The sequence below is a fragment of the Thalia democratica genome, chromosome 1, assembly GCF_965202585.1.
Source record: "Thalia democratica chromosome 1, ktThaDemo2.hap1.1, whole genome shotgun sequence".
Taxonomy (NCBI): domain Eukaryota; kingdom Metazoa; phylum Chordata; class Thaliacea; order Salpida; family Salpidae; genus Thalia; species Thalia democratica.
In genome coordinates this window covers 89,777,627-89,805,417 of record NC_139165.1, presented here as the reverse complement: position 1 = coordinate 89,805,417, position 27,791 = coordinate 89,777,627, and the positions used below count along the sequence as shown (strand labels likewise).

The following is a 27,791-nucleotide window of genomic DNA, read 5'->3' as shown; positions in this document are numbered from 1 at the left end:
CTGACTTTTGCAGCTTTACTATCACCACAGCAAATAGAGTTACTCGCTTTAACATAACAGTTTAAATAACATAATCTAAATTAACTAAACGAAACTAGTCTAGTTCTAAAACATTTCAACGAAAAGATAACAAACCATGGCAACCAGCCTATCAACTGCTGAATCTGATTTCAACATCACTGCTACCACCTTGAGCACTAGCACGAGTACTGAGGGCGGTGTCTATCCCCGCGACATCTTCGATCTGGAAGCGAGGAAAAACGGTCAGTTCGTGTTGTGAATGCGGAAAATGTTGATGGTGTTTTATGTTTTAAATATTCTTAAAAAAAAATATTTTTTGATCTTGCAGCAGGATCTTTGTTTAAGTTTAAGGGTTTCATGACAATTCAAATTCGGACAATTAAAATTTCGAAAATTCATATTCTTAAAAAAATATTTAATAGACTATATCTCAATAACTAATATAACCTTGAAAAAAAAAAATAAATATGTAGAGCTTATTAATATCTACAATCTATTTTAATCTTTTTTTCAAAATCTAAAATACTTTTCATGATATTTTAAAATTACTAAAAATAATTATGTTTTTTACTTTATTTAAGCCATATCTCAAGAAATGTTTAATGTATTTCAAAAAGAAAAAAAATGGCTTGTAGATATTAATCATATACAGATCTTTTATATTTGAAAAATATACATTACTTATTTATTTGTGGCTGTTTCCATTTATTTTAAAGAATTTGAATTGTCGGAATTTGAATTGTCCGAATTTGAATAGCCGTGCACCCAATTTTAAGTTAAACAAATTGCAAATTTTCTAAACTTTAAGACTTTGTTAAAATGTTCCATATATGTTTATCTTAATAATATTGCTCTTTTTTATTTTAGCTAAAGTTTTCCTTTAGTGTCAAATAATGGCTATAAAAAATATATTTTTCAGTTAATTCTTAAACACTTATGCATAACATAGAAACTAAACTTAAAAACGTAGCTTACGTTGGAAAATTGGAAAAAATAATTTTTGTTTTATTTCTTTCACTAAGCTGTTTAAAAAAATGTCAGTAAACATTAGTTTAGGTAAATAAAATAAAACAACTTAATACAAGTAGAAAAGCGACTTTGTAAAACATACGCGTTGAATTATTCATTGTTATGAATAATTCAATGCAAGATCGCACATTCGGGCTAGTAATATTGTTGTAAGTATTATGAACTTGACATAAAAACAACACAGGTGTGTTTTTCTAGTGCATTACTTTCTTTGAGTCGTTTATTTTTTTTTATGAGCGTTTTTGTGCTTTACACGATTACAACTTTACCGGTTGTAAGATTGTAGGAATTTGTCCGTTTAAAAACATAAAGTATCTTCTTAATGAAAGGCATAAGTTTAAGCTGCATTAAATTTACTAGTTATTCAATACTGTAAAATATTTGTTTGTTAAATATTTAATTTTAACGATATAATACGCTATGTAAAACTATGCCATATATTCTATTGAATCTAAAGAAATATAAGCTGCTAATATTGTTCTTATCTCTTAAGTTTAAGTGTAATTAAATGAAAATTAGCTAGTATAAAGCTAAAAGTTTAAGTTTGTTTCAAAATTTTTTTTAAAGATACTAAAATAAAAACTATTTTACAGTAATTTTTGTTTAGAATATTTTATTAACGCAAAAAGCGTATAAATAGTCATTATTTAAGAAACATACTTATGACAATATTTGCTTTTACTCACAGAAAAATTTAAAACAAAAAGTATTACTTAACTAAAAAAGTAAAAGTTAAGTATTTAAAAACTTGTGTTTCTTTTAAAACTGTTTTTTTTTTATTTGTAAATTTTAGAACTTTGTGTAGGTTACGAAACTTCTATAAAGTGATCAACTTTACTTAAAACGTGTCAAAAATTTAAAGTGTATAGAAATAGCGATTATTATACACATATATATATGGTTTAACTATTCGTTCAAGTACATCACGTAAAAAACAAGCCTGATTAAAATTAAATAAAGTTTATTTATTTTTACTCAGGTGCGGTTGTCCTGCACATGCTTGGGGTTCTGTACATGTTCATAGCGCTCGCCATCATCTGCGACGAGTTCTTCGTGCCTGCTCTAGAGGTTTGTTTACTGTTATATAAAAAATGATAAATGTTGATTAAAGTGCATAAGCTACAGTAAAACAGTTTAAATGACTACCAAAATTTAGTTTTATTCGTTGATTGAACGACGAAAAAAAAGCACCTAGAACTCAACAATCGAAAGGCTTTTTCGTGCACCTAGGACCTTTGCTTGTATGGTTTGTTGAACGACAAAAAGAAGCACTTAGAATGTTTGGTTCTAGGACCTGGTGCACGAAAAAACCTTTCGGTTGTTGAGTCGCGCACCACGGACACTTTTAACGTCTGGTCAGGACTATGAAAAAAAAAACGAAATCTGAATTGATTAAAGTGTATAATCTACAGTAAAAAATATTAAATGTTTACTATAAGTCCTGAACATGACCTTAAACTGTATCCAAGTAATGTAAGGCTCGACAACCAAAAGGTTTTTTCGTACTCCAGGTCCTAGGGCTAATTAATTTGAGCGCTATTTATGTTTTCGTTCAGTAAATAAAACTATAACTCCCTTTTACTCGTGACGAGTTATTCTTGCCGCTTTAGAAGTTTGCATCTACTTAACTCCTAGTAAAAATATTAATTTGTTTGGTAAATGGTAATTTGTTTAAAAAATGAACTCGTTTTTTCTAATAAATCAATCGGCACAAGTTTAAAAAAAGATCGCCCCCTTTATTATTTATCTCCGCCTTACTAGCTAATTAGCCATTTCTTTTATCCTCTGATCGCTAAAAAAATATGTTAGAAGTTATAAAGGGCCTAATATTGGTGTTAAATGTTTATCAAAACTACATATGTTTATTATAAGTCTAAATAAATCATTAGGGTATTTGTAGCGAGATATTTTAAATAAAAATCCTTTTTTTTAGTTGATATAGTTAATCTATTGAAACGCTTATTGATATAGTAGTTTACATTTTGATATTTTTACTATTTGTACAATTTTTTTTATTTTAAATTTCAAAAATAAACTGTTTAGTAATAAACTATTCTCTAATAAAAAACATAATCATTTGTCTAGATTGACAGACAAACTGTTTAATTAATTCAATTTTTTTTAATGAAGTTTCCATCTACATAAACAATTTTTTAACAACGTCTCAAAATATACAAGTATTTATTTATTATAATAATTTAAAATGATAAGGTAAAATCCCTAAGTTTTTAATAAATATTAAAAAATGTAAGTGTGGAAGTTTTATATGGACTTTTTTAAAAACTGCATCATTCCATGCTTCAAATATAAAGAGCATGCTAAAAACCGGGTAACGTAAAAAGTATAATAGTACAAAAATGTTAAAAACATAGTAGTGCGTAGATTTTAAATGCATTCGAAAAACTATCCGGAAATAAAGATTCTGAAACTACATTTCGGACTTTTTCTATGACGCAGTTTATTTTACATACAAATTAATTGAAATATAAAAATGATAAAACATATTACGAGAAAAACCTCTTACGTGAATTAAATAAAAATCACAGAGTTGTGCAACATTTTTAAATATTTTAGAAGCTCTAGACAGAAATGAGGTACTTTTTTTCTGTTTTCGAGAAACTGTCGTTGACATTTGAAGTTTCTAAAATTATGCCTAAAATAAGTGGTAGAAAATTTAAAACAAAACTTTTACTATCATTGTTTCTTGAACGAAAACCTTGATAAAAAATATGAAAAAAAAACATTTAGTGGTTTAAAAAATTTTATAATTAAAACAAATTCAATAAATAAAACTGTTTTTTTATGATGAGAACCTCATATAATAAACTCAAAAACGTAAAAACAAAAAAAAAATTATAAACAATTGTTTCTTGGATTTTTGTTTTAATTAAACTTTGTAAAGGTGCTTGAAATAAAAAACGATACTTAAGTTTCGCTTTTAGACGTATGATTGAGAATTATCGATTTCAAACAGCTTTACATCAAAAACCTGCTATTATTTTATTGAAAGTCTTTCTTGAAAATCAAGCTTTGCATTTATTCTTTTTAAAAGTCTTTTTAAAGAAAAGTCTGATATTAATTAAAACTTATGCTTATTTAGTCATAAAACTATAATTACTTCATTAAACTACAACTTATTAATACTTAAACTTTTACTCTTTTAAAAACGAAATTATTTTTACGAAAGTAATATTCTTTAGAATTTAGATATAACAGTAATTTACTTACAACAGTTTCAAAAATAGATTTTAATTTTTTGCCACACTTGACAAATGAAAAAAAAAGCTTTCTGATGTAATTAAATGTTTTATTAAAAAATAGTGTTTTTATTTTACTTTTTTTTTGTTAGCGAAAGCATTATTACTGTTTACACATAACTATATAATAGTACATAACATATGTACAATTTTTTGTTTGCGTAAGTATAAAAAACGAAGTCAACTAAAACATTTTTGCTTTTTCAAAGAGCCAACTTAGCAAAGGCTTTAAAACGAGAGCTTTTAAATTTTCTAAATATTTATTGCAATAAACTTATATACTGACTAATACTATTTAAAAACATGTTTGTGTTTAGAACTTTTTATTACACTAGTTATTCTTTAAAATTAATACAAACGATCTTAATTTGATAGTTGTTTTAAAACAGAAATTAATCTAGCACATACTAACCAACAACATACAAATTTTTTAACTTAGAATACTGTTTGTGTGTTAAATTAAATTACTTTAAACTAAAGGTAAATTCTTTGATAGGTTATCACAAGATTTTCATTTTTTTTATAATAAATTTTGTACATACATGTAGAGATATGCTCAGATTTTTTACGTACACTGGACAATGACACTAAACTGTATCCAAGTGATATACGACTCGATAACCAGAGGTTTCTTCGTACACCATGTTTTAGAACAAAGTACTTTTTAGCGCTTTTTTTTGTCATTCATCAAAGTGTATATAAGTACATTTATAAATAAAGCTGTACAAAAATAAACTTCTATTGGAACGACTGTTTCTGCGTTCAACACGCGTCCTCTGCCAAGTATTTTAATCAGAGTTAAGAGCCTCTCTTAACATCATAAAACTTCAAAAGACAAATAAGTATAAGTAAATATACTTGTTAAATTATTTTTTTCCTCAAACAACTATAACTGTGTTAGCAAGGTTTTAATTAACATTTTAGTTAATCTACATGCATAGTTTATATATTTATATATATAAAAACATGTAGTTTATTGGTAAAATACAATTTTAAAAATGCTAGTACATATGTTTCATGAAACTAAACGCTTTTTAAGTATTTTTAAAATCGCACTTTTCCAATAAACCATTTAAAGGCGACTTCAAGTGGGCTCTGTAGAAGGCGTGAAACTTTGAATAATCATTTTATTTTGTATAAGTATATATATACATATATATATATATAAATTTATATATATTAAATAAGGTTGTTATTTAAACTTGAACACCTTCTACTGAGCCCACTTGAAGGGCTTTAAATAGTTTATTAAAAAAAATAAGATTTTAAAAATACTGGTACATATGTTTTATAAATCACAAAATAAAACACACAAATAAAAGTCAAAAAGTTTAGCATATAAATATAACCTTTATACATATATATATACTTATATAAAATAATAAATATATATATATATAACATTTACCAACCTCACAGGTGATCACGAGCAGGCTGAAGCTGTCGCTGGATGTCGCCGGAGCGACTTTCATGGCCGCCGGCGGGTCGGCTCCCGAGCTGTTCACCTCCGTTGTGGGAGTTTTCTTCGCCAAGAGCGACGTCGGTGTCGGTCAGTGATCAGTTTGGACATTAAATAAAATTAATTAAAAATGTTAAACATTAATTTGCTATTGAACTTTATAAAAACAAACAAGGTCTTTTACTGAACACAAATATATTTCAGCATTTTTCTTCAGTGTGTTACGACTGTCACAAGAAAAAAAATTGTTGTTGCTTAATGTTCAATTTCGTAATGAGGGTTGTCTTCGCTAAGAGTGATGTTGGCGTTGGTCAGTAGATAGTTTGATGTAAGAAAAGAAAACTGTTGTTTTTTGATGACTTAAAAAAAATTTAGTGTGGCTGGACATAATCTAGTAAAATACGAATGAGTGACTGCTACTAAAAAGCTTTACTCAAAATTTTGGGGTTTCTTTGAATAAAGATAAAAACGATTAGGAAATGATACAGCGAAATATAAAACAAAAAAAGATGTACCGCTTATGTCCATACAGTGCAAGTGTTTTTAATACTTGTCGCTAATACTTGTTATACAACTTCCTCATGTTGATTTTAGCAAGGTTTTGGTTATGGCACAATAAATCAGAAACTAGAAAAGCAGACAAGTAAACTGCTAGAAAAACTGAAACAGACTGGTTCGAGATAGTTATCCATGTGAGTGTAAATAGCCTTGGAAAGTAGTTAAAGTTTAAGGAGAAAAATCGAAAAATTCTTGACACAATTTCTTATTTTAGCTCTGCAACCGGCTCATGCTACGAATCGATAATTTTGTTTACGTCCGCATCAAATGCTGGAGAAATAATTCAAAATGAAATTGATTTAACTGATTTTGCGCAAAGAACATGTCTGGCGTACGCAAAAGACAACTGTTTTCTTTATATGTTTAAAAAAAAACTCTTTTGTTGCCTTTGAAACGCCATATTATGTAAACATTAACTGGTTGACAAAGTCTAGCCAATACAATTTCAAAATCTGTCACTGAATTTTTTACAACAATTTACGTGAGTTTTTTTTTTGTTACAAGCTGTGTTCGTAAGTGTGAAAAATTTTCAGTTTACGTGTAAAAAACAAGCTAAGTCATGTTGTAAATTTTACGTTTTCAAAGCAACTTGAAGTTCAACGCAAAGTTAAAACAAATAAACTTTAGATATTTATTAATAATTTATATAAATAAAAGGAGCATTTTAAGATAAAACTGTTCAAATTTTATATATTTTTTAAGTTTGTTTAAAGTGAGAGTTTTAATAGATGCACTAGTTATTTTAGGTTTTAAATATAGTAAATTTAGCTTGAAAACAAAAAAGTTAAGTCCTAAATTGTGTAAACTTACTTATGATTTAATGATTTTGATTTCAGAAATTAACAAATAATAAGAAAACATAAAAAATTCGGTAATTATTAATTTTACTTTTTACAAAAAGCAGTTTCTTCTTAAACGATATGTACTTTATGAATACAAAAACATAAGTTTAAAAATAGTATAACTTACCTTAAAAAACTTCTTTGAAAGTCTTAAGGAAGTTTTAAGTTTGTATAAGGTTCAGTTACGCAATGTATGGTGTCTTATTTTGATACAAAATCGATAATTAGCACAAAGAATCAGTAACAAGCGTACACGTTAAGCTACAAGTAGTACATAATCTCCACCGTAAGTAATTGTGATGGAAAGTTATGGTTGTTTCACACAGCGATTATTATGTAAGAGTATTATGTCAGCATTTTTTTTGGTGATTTATTTTGAGGCACTTGTCAAAACTGTGTTAAACTATTAAAGAAGATAAAGCTTAGATGTAAAGAGCTGAAATTTGTTTAAAGTTTTTGTTTATTATTATATAAAATTATAGTAAAGTTTTTCGTATGGAAATTATGTACAAGAAATTCGACAAAAAATATTAAGCATTATTTTCACAGCAATTTTAAAGTAAAAAATAAAACAATTTGTTTTTGTTAAAACTTTAGTCTTCAACTGTGCGTATAGATATATAAATACAAATAACAAACTAAAAAAACTATTGATTAGAATTTAGTTCATTTTTTTCTTGCTAAAAGAAGTTTTCAATTACACTTTATAATACCACAGAAAAAAGTTATACACCAAAACCGAACATTATTAATCAAGCAATAAAATAAAAGAAATAATAAACGTGTTGCTTTTTTATCTCTTAATATTCATGCAGATACAATAGTTAAGAGTAATTGATAAAAAAACGCGATTTCAAAATAAATTCATCTATGTAAAAACTAGTAAAACAAGATCGAGCACAGAATAAAACCAAAATTAATTAAATGCATTGTTTACAAGATCCTGTTTACGAGTTTTTAGGTCCAGGACAACACGTTAAAAGGCATCCAAGTGGTGCGACTCGATAACCGAAAGATTTTTCGTGCACCAGGTCCCTGGACCGAATATTTTGATCGTCTTTTTTTTTTGTCGTTCAATAAACATTACATTATAACAAACAAAGATCTTGTTAATCTAAAAAATACTCAACACATCTATGTAAAAACTACTAAAACAAAATTGAGCACAGAATAAAACCAACATTAAATGTATTGTTCACATTGTAATTGTAAACAAATGTAACATGTAAACTTTACAAAAAAGTAAAAATATTTTTCTAAATAAATATTTGAAGTACACAGGTATCATAGTGGGAAGCGCGGTGTAAATAAATTGGCACCATTGTGTAAAATAAAATTTTCTGTATAAAAACTACTAAAACAAGATTAAGCACGGAATATTAAATGTGTTGTTTACAATAGAATATTTTTAAAAAAATATTTGAAACACACAGGCACTATAGTGGGAAGCGCGGTGTTCAACGCCAAAATTAAATTTGTAGTTTAAACAAAGTCAAAATGTTTGTTGCTCTAGATAAATATTTAACACAAGTATTAGAAATATTTAAGATATAATGCTACTCCTAAAAAAAATTTTTTTTTTTTATTAACATGCTGATTTGAAGCACACTTATAGAAAATAATAATATTTTCAACACACAGGCACGATCGTGGGAAGCGCGGTGTTCAACATCTTGTTTGTGATCGGGGCGTGCGCGCTGGTGAGCAAGAAACCGCTGGATTTGACGTGGTACCCCCTCTTCCGCGACTGCGTCTTCTACCTGGTGTGCCTCACCGCGCTCATCGTCACCTTCGCCGACTACCAAGTCACCGTGAGTTTTGTTTGTGAAGCCGGTTGAAAAGTTGTACTCTAACGCAAATATAGTGCTTGAAATAAAAGAATATAAGTATTTACGGAGCTAGCATACGTCATTTGACTCAATGTAGTTTAAATTCAGCTCAAAAATTTAAATTAAAAAGTATAAAGTTAAACTTAATTGACCTACAAGATTTATAAAACGATGTTAAAGCAATTACAATGTGGCTTCAGTGGTCTAAAAGGTTTAACGTTAGATAGCTAAATTTACGTTTAATAAGTAGAACTAAAAAATTGATATAGTTTAAGCTAGAAAATTAAAATACCTTAGTTAACTTGGTCTGAGTTAAACTGAGAAAAAGTTTTAAAACTCTATAGACGTTATTTAGTCAACATATGAGAGTACACAGTAGCATTTGCTTTTTTACTAGTTTAATAAAGTTTACCATGACTAACTTTGTTGTAGTAAATGTTTCAACATTAAACAAACAGCAAAACCCACTTAACCTAAAAACTGCATTAATGTTTAAATTACGCCTTTAAAACTTTAAAAAGACAAATTTGTCAGTTTTTTTACGTTTTTAGGCTTATCTTGGTTTTAAATCAATAACTAGACTGCAAAACAGTACATGATAAGCATGCAACTTAAAGTTTAGAACTCAATCCAAAATAAAAGTTTCTAAACATAATTGATAACCTGCTCAAAAAGACTACCATAAAATTACATTTTTTCTGTCAGTATAACAGTTTTAAAATTAGTATGTTTAAACCAACAGATTTAACATCGTTTACAAGGAAATTAATTAGTTAAAACAAAACCATTTTAGCTGCTCTGTTACAGTAAAAAACATCTGTACAAAATAAAGTACTAAAACTATCTTTTTAACCTAGATATTGTGTAACAATGCATTTTTTTATATATAAAAAAAAACACGACTGAGTTAAGTAGTTCGCGACTACTACGTCATTTATAAGCCGACGCGGCGTCCAAGTTTAAACTAAAGTTTGCAAGTTCGAAAACTTCAACTTGATTGGCTGCAAACTCGTTGTGCAATTGCCCATTGTGACTTTTGTGACTTTTGGCATTTTGAGTGAAACTTTCTCCGCCAGAGCCAAATTTAAATGAGAGGCTAGAGGTAAATTAGCTAATTTTTCTTTTTAAACAGAATCGCTTTGTATACCGTAGATTCTTTTCAGCCATTAAGAAACTTAAAAATTATATTTGTTTTTCTTGCACAGGTTTAAAAATGAAAACAACTGACCTTGGAAAGTCTTCAGCGAAAATTCTCAAAAACAACACATGGCGTTTTTATTTTTATTAAATTTTTATTTTAATTGGCCAATTTGTTTCGTTTTAAAGTCACGTAAATCGTATTAAATTCTCCCCAGAAAAATATTTTGTTACTCACAAATCACGTTTGCAATTGTCCCTTAAGACGCGAAGCTTTTAGTATTTTTGGTGATCGGATGTGTAAATGGAATTAAATAAAATTTAAAGAAAATTTCTTTCAGTGACCCGTTCGTCAGCTTATAGTTTGAATGGTATGTTTTTTTCGTATAATTAAACCTTGTTGTCGACCAAAAAAGAAAGGCGATGCTAAAAAATAAAATAATTAAGTCATAAAACATTTTAATATAAAAAAAATAAGTTTAGGTTTAAATTTGTATTTATCAAGCGCAACATTACTTTTTGAAAGTGTTATTACTACACTAAAAGGCATTAGAGTAAAAAAAAAAAAAATTATCATTTTAGTTGAAAAACTAAATAACGTTTTTAGTTCAACTTTATTTTGAGTGCTAAGAACATAAAGTTTCAGTTGTTGTTGTTTTAATTAACATTATCTAATTACTTTCAATAGAAACTTTTTTCAGAAGTTATTATATATAGAAAAGGCCTGTAAAGCTATGTTTATCGACAGTTAAGACAAAACGTTCTGTGTTTCATAAACGAATACCATTAACAAAGACAAGCTAAAATTATTTAACAAATACTTTTGCTTTTACGGACAGGAAAATTGGTAAAAACTTGGTGTTCATTAGTGTTTTCTGTTTAACATTAGAAAAAAATATTTAACAACTCAAATAGTTCGACAGCAATGTTTTCGTTTTCTACTTTTAATAATTCATGAACGACTTTCACGTCATTCTAAAAGTTACGCAGCGACCGAGTTTAAGTTAACAAAGTTTGAAACTTATTTGACCGGTCAACAGCACGTTGCGTAATCGACTATTACGGCCGCGGGGACTTTTGGCATTTCGAGTTGGTTTTCGTAAGGGCAGGGTCAACGTTTAGTAGTTTGATTTTAATAAATGTAATTGGTGCTTTTAAACTTATAAAAAATATTTTGCGTAATAAATGCTTGACTACAAAAAAATAGGCTTTAAATGTTTAAGTAAATAGTAGTTTTCAACATTAAAACTTCGTAGTCGTTTTTACTCAATAAAAACATGAAGTAAAAACGACTAACATTTCAGTAAAATATGCTGAAAGCACAGAACAGCACATTTTATATAAAAAATAACCGGAATTGCCAACTACTGAATTATTATTTTTGTGCATTGGCTTTACTTCAAAACCTCAGCCAAGTAATATTATGTAAGTCGAAATTGTGTAACATGTTTTAAACTTCAATGTCGTAGATTTGCATTTGAAGCACGTTGCGCAAGGTTCAGCTAAAATTAAATAGTATTTTTTTATTTCTCATGTAGGTTTTTCTGTTGGTCTTCGGTCATGTATTCTTTGTTTTTAGTAAAACTTTAAAACAATTAAGTTTTTATTACTAAAAAAAGTTGTTTTACTATTTAAATGTTACTGCTGCTTTTGTTTTCATCTGTTGTTAAAAGTTAAATAATTAAAAACAATAAGTGAGTTCAACATTTATTGGATTAATTTTCTCTAGTTTTTTGGTAAAGTTATAAAGGTAAATTACTGTAGAAAAAAAAAGTTTTTATAAGTTTTTTTTTAACAAAGTTTTATATTATGAATTCAACCTTGAACATATCTTGATTAAAAATTTTAAAAAATGTAAATTAGACTTAAACTTTAGTTTTCCTAAAAGTTAATCTACCTAGTCAATTTTATATAAAGCGTTTTTTCAAAGTTCTTTTTTTCAAAGTTTTTAAATATTTTATTACTTTATTTTTTTAAATGATGAATAGCTACTGGTTCTTTTTATTTTAGCAATCACTGAATAAAAACTATAAAGTGTGTTTCAGTTTAATTATTTGAATGACTGATTGAAAGCATTAGTTTTATTTTAATACTATTTAAAGGTAATTTGATTGAACTTCTTGGCTACAAAGATGAATTTTTGCAATTTAACTTTCAAAATAAAGCTTCACTTTATGCGAGGCGAATTTAAACTGTCCTTTGAATTGGGATTAAAAAATCAATGTGTTGTGTTTCCAATCGAAAATTAAACTGAACACAATTTTTTTTATGTTCAGCCTTTGTGACAGTTTTCTTTTGTTAGTCTACCTTTAGCTAAGTTTAGCAACTGATAACAACAACGTATAGTTGTTTTTTAAAAAAATTCTGTTTAAGTTTTTTTTATGTTTTTTTTTTGTTTATTTGACTTTTACTTTGAACAGTAATCTCATCAAAAAACCTAAGACTACAATGCTTCTTTGGTAAGATTAAACTATTTAATTAAATGATTTTATTTTAAAAGGCTGTATACTGTTAAGTTAATAAATTTTATCTAAATTGTCATTTAGAGTATCATAAACTGTCTAAAAGTTTGAAAGAGTCGTTTGTATTTAGTTGCTAAATATTCGTCTATAAATATATGTCTATTCGGTTCAAGTACATTTAAAGTTATTTAAAAAAATGTTCTAATTAACGTTTCACAAATTAGAAAACTAAAGAATTTTTATTCATCGGTGGCGAAGTAAACTAAGTTTTCAACTCTGTAAATTAAGCTTTTTTTTAATGTTTATTTGAGCTGTTTCCTATTGAAACTTTTAATAGCTATTCGAGTCTCTCATAAGAATTATAAATGATTTGTTTAAATACAATTGAATCAGTTAATTAGTTTTATTAAACATTATATGATGTAAATCTTTACTTTTTTTTCAGCTATGCGAGTCCCTCATACTGATAAGCTTGTACGCGTTTTACGTCGCGATCATGGCGAACAACAAGAAAATAGAGGAAAAATTCAAGGGTGTGCTGAAGAAAACGTTCGGAAAATCTGCTACGAATAACAGTGTGGCCGCAAACGGAAAAGTTTCCCCCGTGAAAGTAACTGTTTTTAGTTTTATTTGTATTTTTTGAGTGATTTAAGGTTTATGATTTTTAGAAAACATATAAAGTGATTTCAATTACTAGGGAGATATTATGTAAAACTTTTCAAATCTTTATTATGCAAATTAAGTTTCGGTCTAATTTTCTATAATTACTAATGTTTACGGTTAAATTAAATTTTCATTATATCACTTGTGAAAGTTAGTGTAACTGTTTTTTATTTCATTTGCCTTTCGGCGAATGATTTAAGGTTTACCAACATTTAACTTTTATAGATTGTTAATCTTTTCATAAATTTTAACTGTAAGTTATTAGGTTTTTAAGCTTGAACGCAATAAACAAACTTAGTAATGTAATATCTATTTTTATCAAGCAACCCACCTTAATTAAACTGACTTTAAAAATCATTTAAAAAAGAGTAACAAAAACAAATGGTTTGTTTTTACTTAAATAAAAGTTCAAGCTCGTTAATAAACATTATAAATAATATTAACATTGTTTAATTTTATCTCATTATAATTAAAACGTATCCCCACAAGCTTATATAAACAGAATCAATTTAATTTAAAGCAAACACTATTATTAAAACTCGACAAAAACTCTTAGTTGAAGGGCACAAATATTAACATTCCTAAGGGGTTAGGTTTGCCGGAAAATGAATTAAAGCACATTGGCCAGCTTAAATAATTTTTCATGAAACTTGTAAACTGGCCAACTAGTTATAGTAAATCCTGTCAGTCAGAATGCTTTTACTTAGCCAACGTAGTTAAATTATGCCAAACTAGTTGTTACGTCATTGTTTTGCCAACCTTTATGTAAAAGTTTGACTATTTGAATGGCAAACTCGTACAATAGAGTTATTTTCAATAAAAGCAAACGCTAAAATTCAGAAAAAAAAACATTTGTTTAGTTAGTTCCTAATTATAAATTGATTTTACTCTACACTTCCACTTTGTTTAATACTGCTAAAAAAACTTTTGTACAATAAAATAAAGACATATTTTTGTCTAGTTTTATTTTCTAAATTTAACCAGGAAAACAAAGGCGCGGAAAGCGTGCAAGTTGTAGTGAACAGTGCGAACGAGAAGCACAATGACGCAAACAAAACGAGTTTCAACATCGACGACAAAAACAAAACCTCCTTCTCAATGGGCATGATCCACTTGATGATGCACTCACTAGACCCAATGACTGACGGTGGGTGTTTTAAATTTTAAATTATGCTTGAGAGTTTAACCACGTGTTTTGTGGTGTTGTTGTTGTCATGTGGCTATTTTTATATTTAAAAAAAGACTGATACAATAAAAAAAAAGGCAACAAAAAATTGTAACAGTAAGTATATGTATATTTTTATTTTTTTAGAAAATTTTTACACTTGTTTTTGTATACGTGTACAGTGTTCTAGACTCTACATCCTATCTTAGTTGTTTGATTGGTAACCATTATATAACTTTTTGACCTATAAAAAAATAAAAATAAAAAACTATTTTTTAACCAGACGCTAATGGCAATGAAATCGCTCAGTTGTACTCAAACCGAAACGGAAAAAACATAAGCAAAACCACGGAAATCAACAACTCGTCAAAAAACAACTCAAAGTTAGAATATAGTATAAGCATTGAAAATCTTGATTTATATAAAAATTGAAATAACAAAAACTTTTATAGCGGCGACGAGTATTTGAAAGTGCAAGAACTGAAGAAAGCCACGGCTGTGGTTTGCACAGACCAAGGTATTGGTTTGTTGTTGATAAGCATACATTGATAAGATAAAAATAATTTTTTCTATATAAATTTGTAGCTTACTTGAGCAAACCGTAATACTTAATTTCAAGTTGAATAGTTTTGATACTGTAATTTTAAAAATATTGTATAAGCAACAATTAATTGAGTTCGATTTTTGATGGGTTTAAGAAAAATAAGGTTCTTACAGTTAAAATAAAAATATATCTTTTTCTGTGATTGAAAGAAAAATCTTTGAAGTTATTATTTTATTTGTTATCTATGGTTTAAACTGTTTTGTAAGAGTAATTTATTCAAACAAAAATAAGTTTAAACTTAATAACCACGTCTTAAACTACTTATCTAAGAGAAAATAAATAAAAAACTTGTTGAATCTAAAATCAGTTCTTATAAAATTTCTAGTAAAACAAACTGGTTGGGTAGAAAAATTTCACTTCGTAACTAATTTAGCTGGCTTTTGTTCTTTTAAATGAATTATTCAAAGCAGGCTTAACTTTTAATTTAAACTTGTCAAACTTCGAAAGCATTCGAACAAAAGTTTCATAAAGTTTGGCCGTCATTTAAAACGAGTTTAAAAATTTAATACTGTCTTCCACAGTATTTGGATGGCTTCAAAAGAAGCTAAAAGCTTGTTTATGTAAACAATTATTATGCATACCGAAATAGAAATCTTTGTTAAGCTTTTAAAACATTATTTATTTTGTAATTTAAAAAATCATATCTAATTAAAACTTGAAATTTCGCTTTAAAGAGCTCTGTTGCATAAGAAAATTTCATATTATTTTGAAATTTCTAGGTGTAATTGTATTTTTACAAACAAAAAATACAACTTATTAGCATTTTATTTAAAAAGTCCGTTATATAAATGGAATTATGTATATTATTAAAAAAATATTGAAGCTAAAAATTCCAAGGTTAAATGTTGATTTTAAAAATAAAAATATTAAAAACTTGACTAACTGGAGTACGCTGCTAATTATAATAACAACTAACTATCAATAGGTGCAGAAGTTTTGTCCAATCAGCATGCTCTAAATCACACAACCATGACGTTGCAAGACAGTTATGAGGTTTGTGGTGTTTAAAAAAAAGTGTTTTTGCTTTTTATAATATTCATATGCAGATGCAAAGGTGTTTAAACAGTCAGGCGTTTTAATTCATAAAGGTTTATTCGGTTTTTTTTTATGGACTATATTTAAAATATTAGAGTAAACAATAAAAAAAAAATATATTAGTTTGTAGACAACAAGAAAACGATTATGTGCTTATAGTATACATTTGAACCAAAAGCTTATTTTTGTAACATAGTAATTTTGAAATTAATTTTATTTTAAGGAATGTTAAGCAGATACAAATAAGTATAACTTTCTGATTGTTAATAAATAATAAATTCATCAAGTATGCCTTTATAAAGCTTAACTTGTGTGATGCACATATCCTTTTTACCCGCAGTTTATTTACCCCGGCTTAAAGGTTTATCAAATTTGACTGCAAAAAAAATTCATGAAATAAGCTTGTATGAAATTAAAACATGTAGATAAATACTGTTAGTATTTAAGATGTTTTCAAATTAAAAAAACGCCTAATTAAAAACAAAAAACAAGCACAAACTGATAGTAAACTAATAGATTTTTTTCGATCCTTCTTTGAATATCAGCATTCTAAAAATAACTAAGTGACGTTGTATAAAAATCAATACAAAGCGTTTAATGCGCTTTATGCGTTGTATAATGTAAAGTAAGAACTAAGACTTTGATAAGGCTTTACGGTAAGTGCGTACAAAATTATGCAGAGAATCTGTTATACAAAACTGCATTCTTCTAGAAACTATGTTTGTTTTTTAAACACATCTATAAATGCCTTGTTTCTCCAATATGTTTGAAACTAATTGTTTTATTGCATTTATAATTGAGAAATCCAGTTGTCTATTGACGCATTTTAAAGCAATTTGTTTTTCATTTTTCCTTAAGTATTAAATACTTTGTTTTAAGATAATATTTTTATTTATATAGTGCATTTATGATAAATAATTTTTGTTTATTTATATCTAACATTTAAACAAATTGTATTTTGTAAACTCTAATTTTAACATAAAATCTTTTTGCTTATTTTAATTTCAAAGTTTAATGCTTTGTTTATAAAAGTACTTAATAATAATAATCTCAAAATTGAAAGTTCAGAAAAAAGAAAATGTAAACAACTTTTTTCATAAAATAGCTTGTACAAAAAAAGTTGAAATATTCACTACATGCAGTAACTTAAAGTGAAAAAGTAATTTTTTTTATAACAGAACGGTACTCCTAAACTAAATGGGAAGAATGAATCAGCTGCCCCAAATGGTAAAGGTAATTATAAAGTTACAAAGTACAAAGTCATTTGAAAATTTAGTTTAAGTTTTAATCTAACTCAATACTTCGCTTTGTTGTTAGTTAAGACTTGTTAAACATTTGAAAAATAAACAAATCAACATTTTTTTTAATAAAATCAACAAACATAAAATTTACTTTTCAGAACACCGACTCAGTGTGGATATAGATTTGGAATCACGAGTTAGTACTTTTCGTTTAATCAGTATTTTAGTATTGTGTGAAATTTTTATTCATGATTTTCGTTAAAGTAAAATTGTTTATAAAATTTACAACATACAGTTATGTTAAATTTTAATTAGGCTCCAGCATTTACGTCAATATCTTTATAAAAGTGGTTAAAAAATGAATTCTAGAAGTTTCTAATAATGAAAATTGATTTTTAACATTAAACTTACTAAAGCTTTAAAGAAGTTAAACCATTTTTATATTTTTTCCTTTGAAAAGCTGATTCAACTGTTAATAAAATGTTTAATAGTTATTAAGTTTTTTACATTTTTAAAGTTATAATTTGCAATTCAAACCATTTCAAAAAAAAAAAAAAAGCAATAAAACAAATAAGCGATCTGTTTACTAGATCGCTTCGGAGTCGTCTGCGGAGGAAGAGTCGGTTCCGTTCGACATGTCTTGGCCTCCCACTCTGAAGAAGAGGATCCTGTACCTGCTGATTCTTCCCATCACTCTCCCACTGGTGCTGACGCTACCAGACGTCAGGAAACCTGTTAGTTTTTAACAAATTTTAACAAAAGATAAAATGAATACTACGTGTATTTGGCTTCAACAAAACTTCAAGTTGAATTGTTTGGTTGTATTTGTTTCAGACGCAAACGTAACAATCGGCTTTAATTGCGTTGTAAGCGTAAAAGCGTGGTCTCCCTGTTAAAAATTACCGAAAGCTTGTGTTGTATGTGTGAACAATAAGCTTAAAAATAATTGTAAAGTGGTAACTGAAACTATAAGTCGTTTAGTTTTAATATAGTACAATTAAATTTACAAATTTTATAACGTTTATTTAATAAAAAAATCAAAAAAACCATAACAAACTAATTGTTTAGCCTTTTATCAAGAAATATGCAAACCACTAGTTTTTAACGCTTTTAAATACTTATTTTAAATTCTGTGTGAAAGAAAAATAATTTAATATAAAAAAAGTTTTCTTTTTATAAACTAAACTAAGAAATAAGCTTTGAACTTTTAAAGATATTGATTATGAGTTCGTTATCTAAACAGATTTAATCTTTTTCACACAAACTATTTTTTTTAAAAGTTAAGATGTAAACTATCTAAAAATAAATAGTAAAAGGTGAAATAGAGTTGGCTTAAATTTAGCCTTTCCAAGGTCAAGGCTGAATTTAAACAAACTTTTAGCTTTTCATCTCTTTTAGCTTTTACTTTAGGTCAAGTTAAAGTTACTTAGTTAGATTAGCTCTGATAGCTTTCGACCTGATAGCTTGTTCGTGCTTAAACTGATTTTAAACAAAGTTTGTCGTATAGCTCAAAAACAAAGTTTAATTTACTTTTTTGTCGTTTCAGTCCTACTCAGTTTTTACTTTTTCAACTCACAAAAATTCACATTTGAATTAGTAAACGTGTTTTTAACTTTTGTTAGAAAATTTCATAAATTTGCTTGTGAAATTTTAAGATTACAAAAAAAAATTACTAATAACACTCTAAGTTTGAAACTATTTTTAAATCTTGACTTGTTAACTATATCTTTAATTCCCAACTGTTAAAATCAAAAACAGTACCAAATCGTTTAGCTTCGGAAAAGAAAGCCATACTTGGTTGATAACTAAAATTCCGAAGTGTACTAGTTACCTACGCGATATGTATATATATGTATATATATATAAAATAAATTATTCAAACTTGAACACCTTCTACAGGGCCCACTTAAAGGGTTTTTAAACAGTTTATTGGAAAAATACGATTGTAAAAACATTTAAATTATGATTAAATTATTTAGCTTTATGAAACATATGTACTAGAATTTTTAAAATTGTATTTTTCTATATACTATCTATAAATAAATATATATATATATATATAATAGTAATAAATATATAGTAATAAATGATATATAATAATATGATAATAAATAATAATAAATAATGTATAATAATAAGTCCAAAAACAAGAACAAACGAAGCAAAAATAAGTTAACTTGTACATAAGTTGTTTTTAAAATAGGCTAACTAAAATTATTTAATTTTAGTTTAAACGTAACAATTTTTTTTTTGTGTAATTCTTTTAAAATCTTACTTTGTTCTTTATTTCGTTCTTAGGAGATGCACAAAGCATTAAAACTAAGTAAACAAATTGAAAATTAGTTGTTTTTTTATATTATAAATATGTATATACATATAATTAAGTTATTTAACTTGATTAATCAAATCTTTCTCACTGAGCCCACCTTAAAGGCTTTATTAATAAAAAGGTTTATTTCAAGATGTAAAACTAAAAGGACTCGAGTTTTAGTTTGAACTTGTTTTGAAGCTGATGATTGCATAAGCACGAAACTCGAGTCTGTTGTTTTGTGCATGTTTATATGTATGTTTAAATAGTATTTTTTGCAACGCACATTTATCGAGACGTAAAGTGTTAAAAAAAACTGAACTAGGCAGAAAGCTTGTTGTTTGTTGGAAAACACAAAGTCAAGAGACGCACTGAAATTGCCGTCATTAATTATTCACTGATTTACTTGAGAGATCACGTCTATTTCGACCATTTTGGTCTACAAGCGCACGTGTTGTGCACAATTGCGATTGCAGAATTTTTGCTGCAATTAATTTTTTTTATCTTCCTGCTGTTCTTTATTGAACACACAAACTTTTTTTTAACTAAAGAACTTAAAATACTTTTGTTTGGTTTCTTGAGTTCTTACTTTTATAAACTATTAAATCTTTTTGTTTCTGTATTAAAAAAAAATTCCTCTTTTTTAACAATTCTTTGTTTTTTGCCAAAGCATTTACCTTCAAAAACTTAAAAGTGCTTGTTCAAATCGTTAAAGAATATACTAGTTATATAGTTATAAATAGTTCTGTCAGAAGTATTGTAAAAGTTTAAAACTCAACAGAAAAAAGAAAAGTACTTCCTGGTCACGTTCGCAATGAGCATTTTGTGGATTGGATTTTTCACGTACTTGATGGTGTGGTGGGCGCATCAGGTGACTTGTTTTATTTACTTATTTTAGTTTTATTCATAGTTTTTAGTTTTAATCATGGTTTTTATTTTTATTCATAGTTTTTAGTTTTCTTTATAAAAAAAATTCCTTTTAAAGACTTTTATACTCGTTTACTATAAGATAAACGTTATGTTTGTTAAAAAAAACTACTAATTTGTTTTAATTTTACTTGTAGTTTATAGTTTTTATTTTTCATTATAAAAACATTTTCCTTTCAAAGACTTTTATACTCGTTTATTCTAAAATAAAGGTTATGTTTGTTAAATAGTTAAAAAAACTACTAGTTTCTTTTAATTTTACTTATAGTTTATAACTTACAATTTTCTTTACAAAAACATATTATTATCAAAGCTGTTTATACTCGTTTACTATGAAAAAAAAAGCTTTGTTAAACAAACTACTAAATGGTATCAAGTTTTTTAACTCTGAAACAATTGATGTTGTGGAAGTTTTTTACATTTTTTCTAGTAAATAAATTCTTATGTGTTTGAGTATTGTAAATTTTTTAAATTATAAACTCAGCTATGTTATTAAAAACTGCATATAGTTTAAGCTTTGTTAAAAATTAGCAATGCAGTTTATAAATAATTTTTTAGTAAGAAAATTTAAAAATAAATTAGTGACTTCAAAAGTATTTCAAACTCCATAACGTAATTTAAAACAAATTGTAAAACCTGATAAGTGTTTATTTAAAATTAAAAAAAACCCTAAATTAATAGACAAAAAGAACAAGTTAAACAAATTGTACAACAAACAAAGTGCGTAAAAATATGAAATAAATTAAATAGAACAATATATAACACAATACCTATATACATATGAATTAAAACAGTAAACGACATCAAGAAACAACGGGGAAGACTGTTATGGGAGTAACTCTAAAATACCTCGAGTATAACAGTTTAAGTAAAAAATATATATAACTAATTTAAATGCTGAATTCTAAGAAAAAAAGTATATTTGAAGTACTTGAATCGATGGTTCCCTTAAAAAAACTTTGTTTTTAAACAATAAAGTTCGTTTATAGTTACTACTCACATAAACACTATACATAATTATACATGCTTTTTTTCTAAAGAGTAAATATTTTATAGACTCCGTAGATCTGTTCTTAAATTTATTTGAGAGCAGTGAAACGCCGTTAGTCGGAATAAAGTTTTGACACAAAAACATCTGTGGTATAATTAATTTAATTAAGTTAATTGGTGATAATTGAATTATTTTCTGATGAAACCTCTAACTGTTCATTTACGCAAAATTATCTTTTAAAGTTAGTTGCTAACTAAAGTAGTTTTAATTGTGTGTTTAAATAAAAGTACTTTTTGAATGAGTCACGTCTTAAATTTATGTTTAATACATGTAGTACAAAAAATTATGTAAAATTTTAAATAAACTTCCATCAAGGTGGTGGAAACGACGGGAATGAGCGAAACTGTTATGTATATATGTATGTATAGTATTATATAGTGTTCGTATTTCATTTGTTTTATATTTTTACACACTTTACTTTTTGTAAATTTTTTTCAGTTCAGATAAAATAAATATTATAAACACAAACATCATGACTTCGTCAGGTGGTGGAAACGACGGGAATGAGCGAGACGGTGATGGGCCTGACGTTCCTGGCCGCCGGAACCTCCGTCCCCGACCTCATCACTTCCGTCATCGTGGCCAGGAAGGGGCGGGGCGACATGGCCGTGTCGAGCTCGGTGGGCAGCAACATATTCGACGTCACCATCGGGTTAGTATGACGTCATAATAAAAGTAGTTGTACCAACATAGTCCCTCAAAAATATTATGAATAGTTACGTCATAATAGAAATAGTTGTGTGAAACCAGTACCAAAATCAAACTTTTCAAGAGATAGTTGTGTTTTGCTTTGTTTGTGATTATACTCGTATTTGGGTTGTTTACGTGATGTCGTAACAAAAGTGTTTTCTGCGACGTAACGGTTTTGTTGCAAAATCAAAAATGTTTTTTTTGACGTCATAGTTGTATTATGCGATGTGACTTTTTTGTCGGCGCAATGTTTACGTTTTTGAATAAGTCATGGTATTCCCGATAATTTAGAAGCATCATATGGGTCGGTATTTTTATGGGTTTTATTATATAGGCTTCGTAGTTGCAGCAAAAGGAAACCAATAAAAAGACCACTGGGGGTCTTTTGATGAGTTTCCTTCTTACAAATTACTAATTTTAATCCACTTGGCGTCTTTTTTTAACTTTTTTATATATAAACTTTTTGTTCCTATTTTAGCAATGGCTGTTAAGCTTTTAACTTTATGATTCTTCTATCTAATAATTTAAAAAAGAAAGTAAGTACTGTTTTTTTTTTTAATTTAAAATAACTTTATTAGAAGTTATATGTGCCTACTAAAACATTCCATTTTGTCTTGTGTAAATAATAAAAAAAAAACTCTAATTATTTAAACTCTTAATAACTTTTTATAATTTTTTTTTTCAATTATGTGCAACAGTTTGAAAATTGCATACAAAGACCAAATAAGAGTTTTTTTTCGGTATAATTTGAATTTGATCCCTAAATAGACATACTCATTTGTTTTGTTATTTAACTTATGGGTTTCTTACTCAAGAAAATGCTATGGGTTACGTTTGTAAACATTACACTTTTCAAATCAAAACAATGTGGTTGCTACAATAAAAAACGGTGAATGCTTTAATGTTACAAGTAACTTCTTTATCAAAGCAAGTTATTAAAGTGCTAAAGAACTTATACTTTTTAAAATATAATGTATAAAATCGTAAATGTAGGTATTTTACAATGATTTTAATCTTCACTTATATAGTAGTTAATATTTTGATACAATTTCTTAAACTGTTAAAACTTATACTTTTTAAGTTGTATTATGAAAAACTATAGGTACTAATATTAAGACATTTTTTTAAGCTCTATTTGTTAGCAGTTAATACTTTGTGAACATTTTAATTCTCTAAATTAAAACAAAGTGGTTGCTACAATAGAGTTTTTTTTCTTTTGTACATTGTTATAAAAATAAACCATAAAATTTAAAGTTTTATCGAAATTTTTGTTTGGTAGACAAATAAATGTTTTAATTAAATAACCGTTCTTTATTGGTTTTTCAATGAATAAAATCCACTTTGATTTAAAAAAAAAGAATTAAATTTTTTTTAAAAGTATAAACTACTAACAAATAGAGCTTAAAATAATTTCTTAAATAATTTTGTCTACAAACAAATACAATTTAATTTAAAAAGTATATGTTTTAATAATTTAAAAAATCTTTTTTGATAAGGAAAAAAGTTTTAAAATTTACGAACTTAATGTTTTTTATGTAGCAACCAATTTGTTATGTTTTAGAAAGTTAAATTTTTTGCAAAATGTTTTCTACTGAATATAAAAATATTTAATAATCGTTAAATGGTCACAATTTTATACATTAACGAAAACAAAAACATTGGCGAAAGTCTACAGAGCCAAATCCTGGACTTTCATGTGCCGTGAGACAAGCTCAAGTTAACACAAGGTTTGACCAAACCAATTCGATCATCAGACCACAAGCCTTTGGTAGACTGAGACTTCAGTGGACCGATGAGTCCCAATCAGGACGAAACCGGTATCGGTCTAACCAAGGCTTGTGGTCTGATGGTCTAATTGGTATGACCAAACCTTATTTTAAACTAAAAAGTATAACAATTAAAGCATTTTAAAACTTTCTTTGATTAGGAAAATAGTTACGATAACTGTTAACTTTTAGTGATTGTGATTGTAGCAACCACTTTGTTTTGATTTAGGGAATTAAAACGTTTACAAGGAATTTTGATGACGTCATTATGAAAATATTTTTAGCAGTTTTGCAAAATTTTTGCTGCTGCAACTAGGGAACCCATAAAAGGAAACTCATAAAAAGACCTACCGGCATAATATTTTATCTTACTAGTTTGTTCATAATGTAATGATGAAAATGTTTTTGTGAAGTAGGAAAATTTCAAATAAATGTTTATGATTTTTATTTTTACAAAATTGTAGTATTACTAACACCTACCTCATACAAATATTATGTCACCTTACGCGTCCAATACTTTACTCTGCGCAAAGTGCCTTTTTTTTGTGTATGGAAAGTAAAAGTATAAGCAGTCTATTTTTAAAGTAAAAAAAAAATCAGTAAAAAAATAAGCCATTTTATTCAGTTATAAGTTTAAATTAAAATACCTAGCTCCACAGTCGTCAGATAAAAACTAGATTGTTTTAGGTTAAACAAATTTTAAAATTTTAGTGTATGTTTTTAGCATACAAACAATAAAAAAAAACATTTCAATCTTTATAACTAACGCAGCTACTTAAGCTCTTGTATGCAGATAAGTTTATGTTTGGATATTGATTTCTAACATTAATTATTCAATCGAAAGACTAAACTACTTTCTGCCAGTACTTTTCTGCGCAAGTTTAATCAATGACAAACAAGTTTAAAGTCGAAATCGATTTCTCACTTTGTGTGTTGGAAGACCGGTTGGGACAAACTAAATATGGTGTGATCGAAAACAGAGCTTTGACGTATTCTTTGTACTTATTTTAGTTTTAAAACAAGTGTTCTGTATCAAAATTTACGTAGCTTTTTTTATTCAAAAATAGTTTCAGTCGTGAAGAGAAGATTTTTGTAAAAAAAAATGAAAAATATCCTTATTTATTTACTCTCTTAGTATTTTTAGGATTCAATACGCGATTGTTCAAATACTGTCGTGTTTTTTTGTTCATAATATCCAAGAAATTACAACTGCTAAAATTGTTAAATAATTTTATAGCTAGTTCAAGTAAACAAAACTAGATCTTTTTCAAAATTAAGTAAAATATTCCGTAGAAACCGAGTCGTTTGTATTACGATTCATTTATTTTTTTTAACGTAAAAAATTAAATTCAAACTTTTCGTTACTAAAAGAAAATGTTTTAAAAGACAAGTTACAGTAAAAAAAAAACAAAGCTTTTTTATTGTTTAAACTTTTGAAAATTACATAACAATTCAACTTATTATATAAGGCTTTAATATTTTGTTATACAACAGTTCTTTTCATTAAAAGTTTATCGAAAAGTTAAAGTTTTTAAAATAAGTCATCATTATATTCTGTTATGTAAGCGTTATCAATAATTTTAAGTTGTGATAAGTAATTGCATGATCAAAATAATTTAAAAACAATGTATGCATTGAATTTCACTAAGATTTAATGCAAAATTAAAAAATTAAAAACTTGTTTTATGATGTAAATTGTAGTACGTTATTAAAATAACTTTAATGTTTTTAAGACAATCATATAGTATTGTACCCAATGAGACGTACTTACTAATAAAATTTTCTGAAAATTGTTTTCACTTTATTCTAAAGCTATTTAAACAAAGACTTTGGGAAAATTTGTGGCTAATTATGATAAAATTTCACGTTAATACTGCCTTGATGTAGATAAAATAATGATGTTTAGAGAAAGACTTGGCATTTTTAAAGTTAAAGTAACAAAAATACTTAGTAGCAGTTAAGTAACCAAAAAACTTGTTAATCAATAATAAATTTTCTCAGAAAAAAAATCTTAAATAGAAATTTTATACTTAAATTAAAAAGGGCTTTTGTATTTTTAACTAAAAATTTTAATTATATTTATTTTGTTTTTTTATGTAAATTTTGTTTGAAGTTGTTTCCTATACGTAAAAACTTTTGTTAAACATTTTGTAGCATGTATAAACTTTAACCAGACTATGTTCATACACTTTTAACGTTCAGAATTGGTAATAAAGCTGCTTTTAGTAAACAAAAATTTTATGTCTTACCTATTTAATAACACTTACTTTACTCAACTTTTTTGCATGTACGTTTCAATATTGATAAAGATAAAACAAAATAAAAATAATTATGAAAAAACAGGTTGCCTCTACCGTGGGCTATGGCAACACTAATAAGATTGGGAGAAACTGTAAAGGTAAGTAAAAGATAGTTAACAAACTATGTTAACATATTAAAGATAAAAAACTATAGTTCGACTATATTTTTAAACTAAACCTATCACACAAAATTGTGTTCGAGACTACATATTTTATATAAAGACAATTTTGAGTTTTAAGAAAGTAAACTAATGTAGCTTTTTTTTTTTTAATTCAGCTTTAAAATTTTAATAAAAAAAGATTAAAAATACTTAAAAATTTAAGTTAACAATATCCTTAGAAAACAACTATAATATCAAAAAAAAACTTAAATCAAAGTAAACAAAAGTAAAAGTCAGAAGCTAAAATTAAAAAAAAAAAATCTTTTATTTTGAATCTGTATACACTTGAGTTTCAAATTATAAAAGCTTGGAATAACAACAAACTATCCTGGACAAGACGTTAAAAGGTGTGCGACCCGATAACCGAATGGTTTTTCGCGCACCACGTCCTAAGACCAACTATTTTTAGCGTATTTTTTTCGTTCAATAACCGTGACGTAATCGAAACAGGTGGAGTCGAACGGGCTGTTCTGCAGCGTGCTGCTGCTGGCCATCATGCTCTTCCTGGTCGTGTGCAGCATCGCCTGCAACAAGTGGAAGATGACCAAGAAGCTGGGATTTGCCCTGTTTGCCCTCTACATTGTCTTCCTGGTTTCTTCTCTGATGCTCGAGCTCGGCTACGTCGCCTGCCCCGTGCAGAGCTGACGCGGTGACGTCACGAACGCGGTAACTGACGTCATCGAGAACGCTGGAGTTTGATATGAACGTGAGGTTTAGTTGTCGTGAGATCGCAGTTTGTCACGTCACTGGTTGATGAAGACGAACATCGTCAACTTGAGCTGTCACGTCACAATAACGAAGTGATAAGACAACAGATTCGTAAGCTTCTTGAAAATTAAAGCAACCGAGAAAATGAAAAATAAAATAAATCATTAACCTTCATAAATTTTTGTTATAGACAGTAAACAAACATGAAAAAAAATCGTTCGTTGCCAATGCAACTGAAATGATCAACTAAGGTAGAGATTTACACATATTTTTGGTAATCCTTTATTGCAATTAGTAAATAAACTACATTTTAAAACACTTTTTCTAATAAAAAAGAGTGTTTCTAACTTGTGTGCTCATTTGCAGCAAGTATTTTGTTATTTATTCAAAGTGTATTGATATAATGTTGTTTTATTTTGTGCGCAAAGGATTAAAAACTTAATTGAGTTTGTTTTTTTTGTTACCCTTTTGCTAAAGCATAGCTTCATTGCATAGTTTTCTGTGTTAAAAAACTTTTTTTAACATGCTTCATTTCAGATTTTTTTTATACTACTTGTTATTCGTAGTACATGATATTT

At 27.1% G+C, this 27,791-nt stretch overlaps 1 protein-coding gene across 1 annotated transcript; it reads left to right on the top strand.

The window, feature by feature from the left end:
* Positions 1–136: 136 nt before the first annotated feature.
* LOC145840932 (sodium/potassium/calcium exchanger 2-like) lies at positions 137–27,150 on the top strand. Its single transcript, XM_082948291.1, has 16 exons — positions 137–263; positions 2,030–2,118; positions 5,727–5,856; positions 8,808–8,977; positions 13,040–13,204; positions 14,242–14,404; positions 14,706–14,805; positions 14,875–14,945; positions 15,952–16,019; positions 17,240–17,294; positions 17,461–17,498; positions 17,893–18,036; positions 20,392–20,481; positions 22,074–22,240; positions 26,388–26,442; positions 26,956–27,150. Exons 1-16 carry the CDS (start codon positions 137–139, stop codon positions 27,148–27,150), a joined length of 1,827 nt encoding a protein of 608 aa, XP_082804417.1.
* The last annotated feature ends 641 nt before the right edge of the window (positions 27,151–27,791 follow it).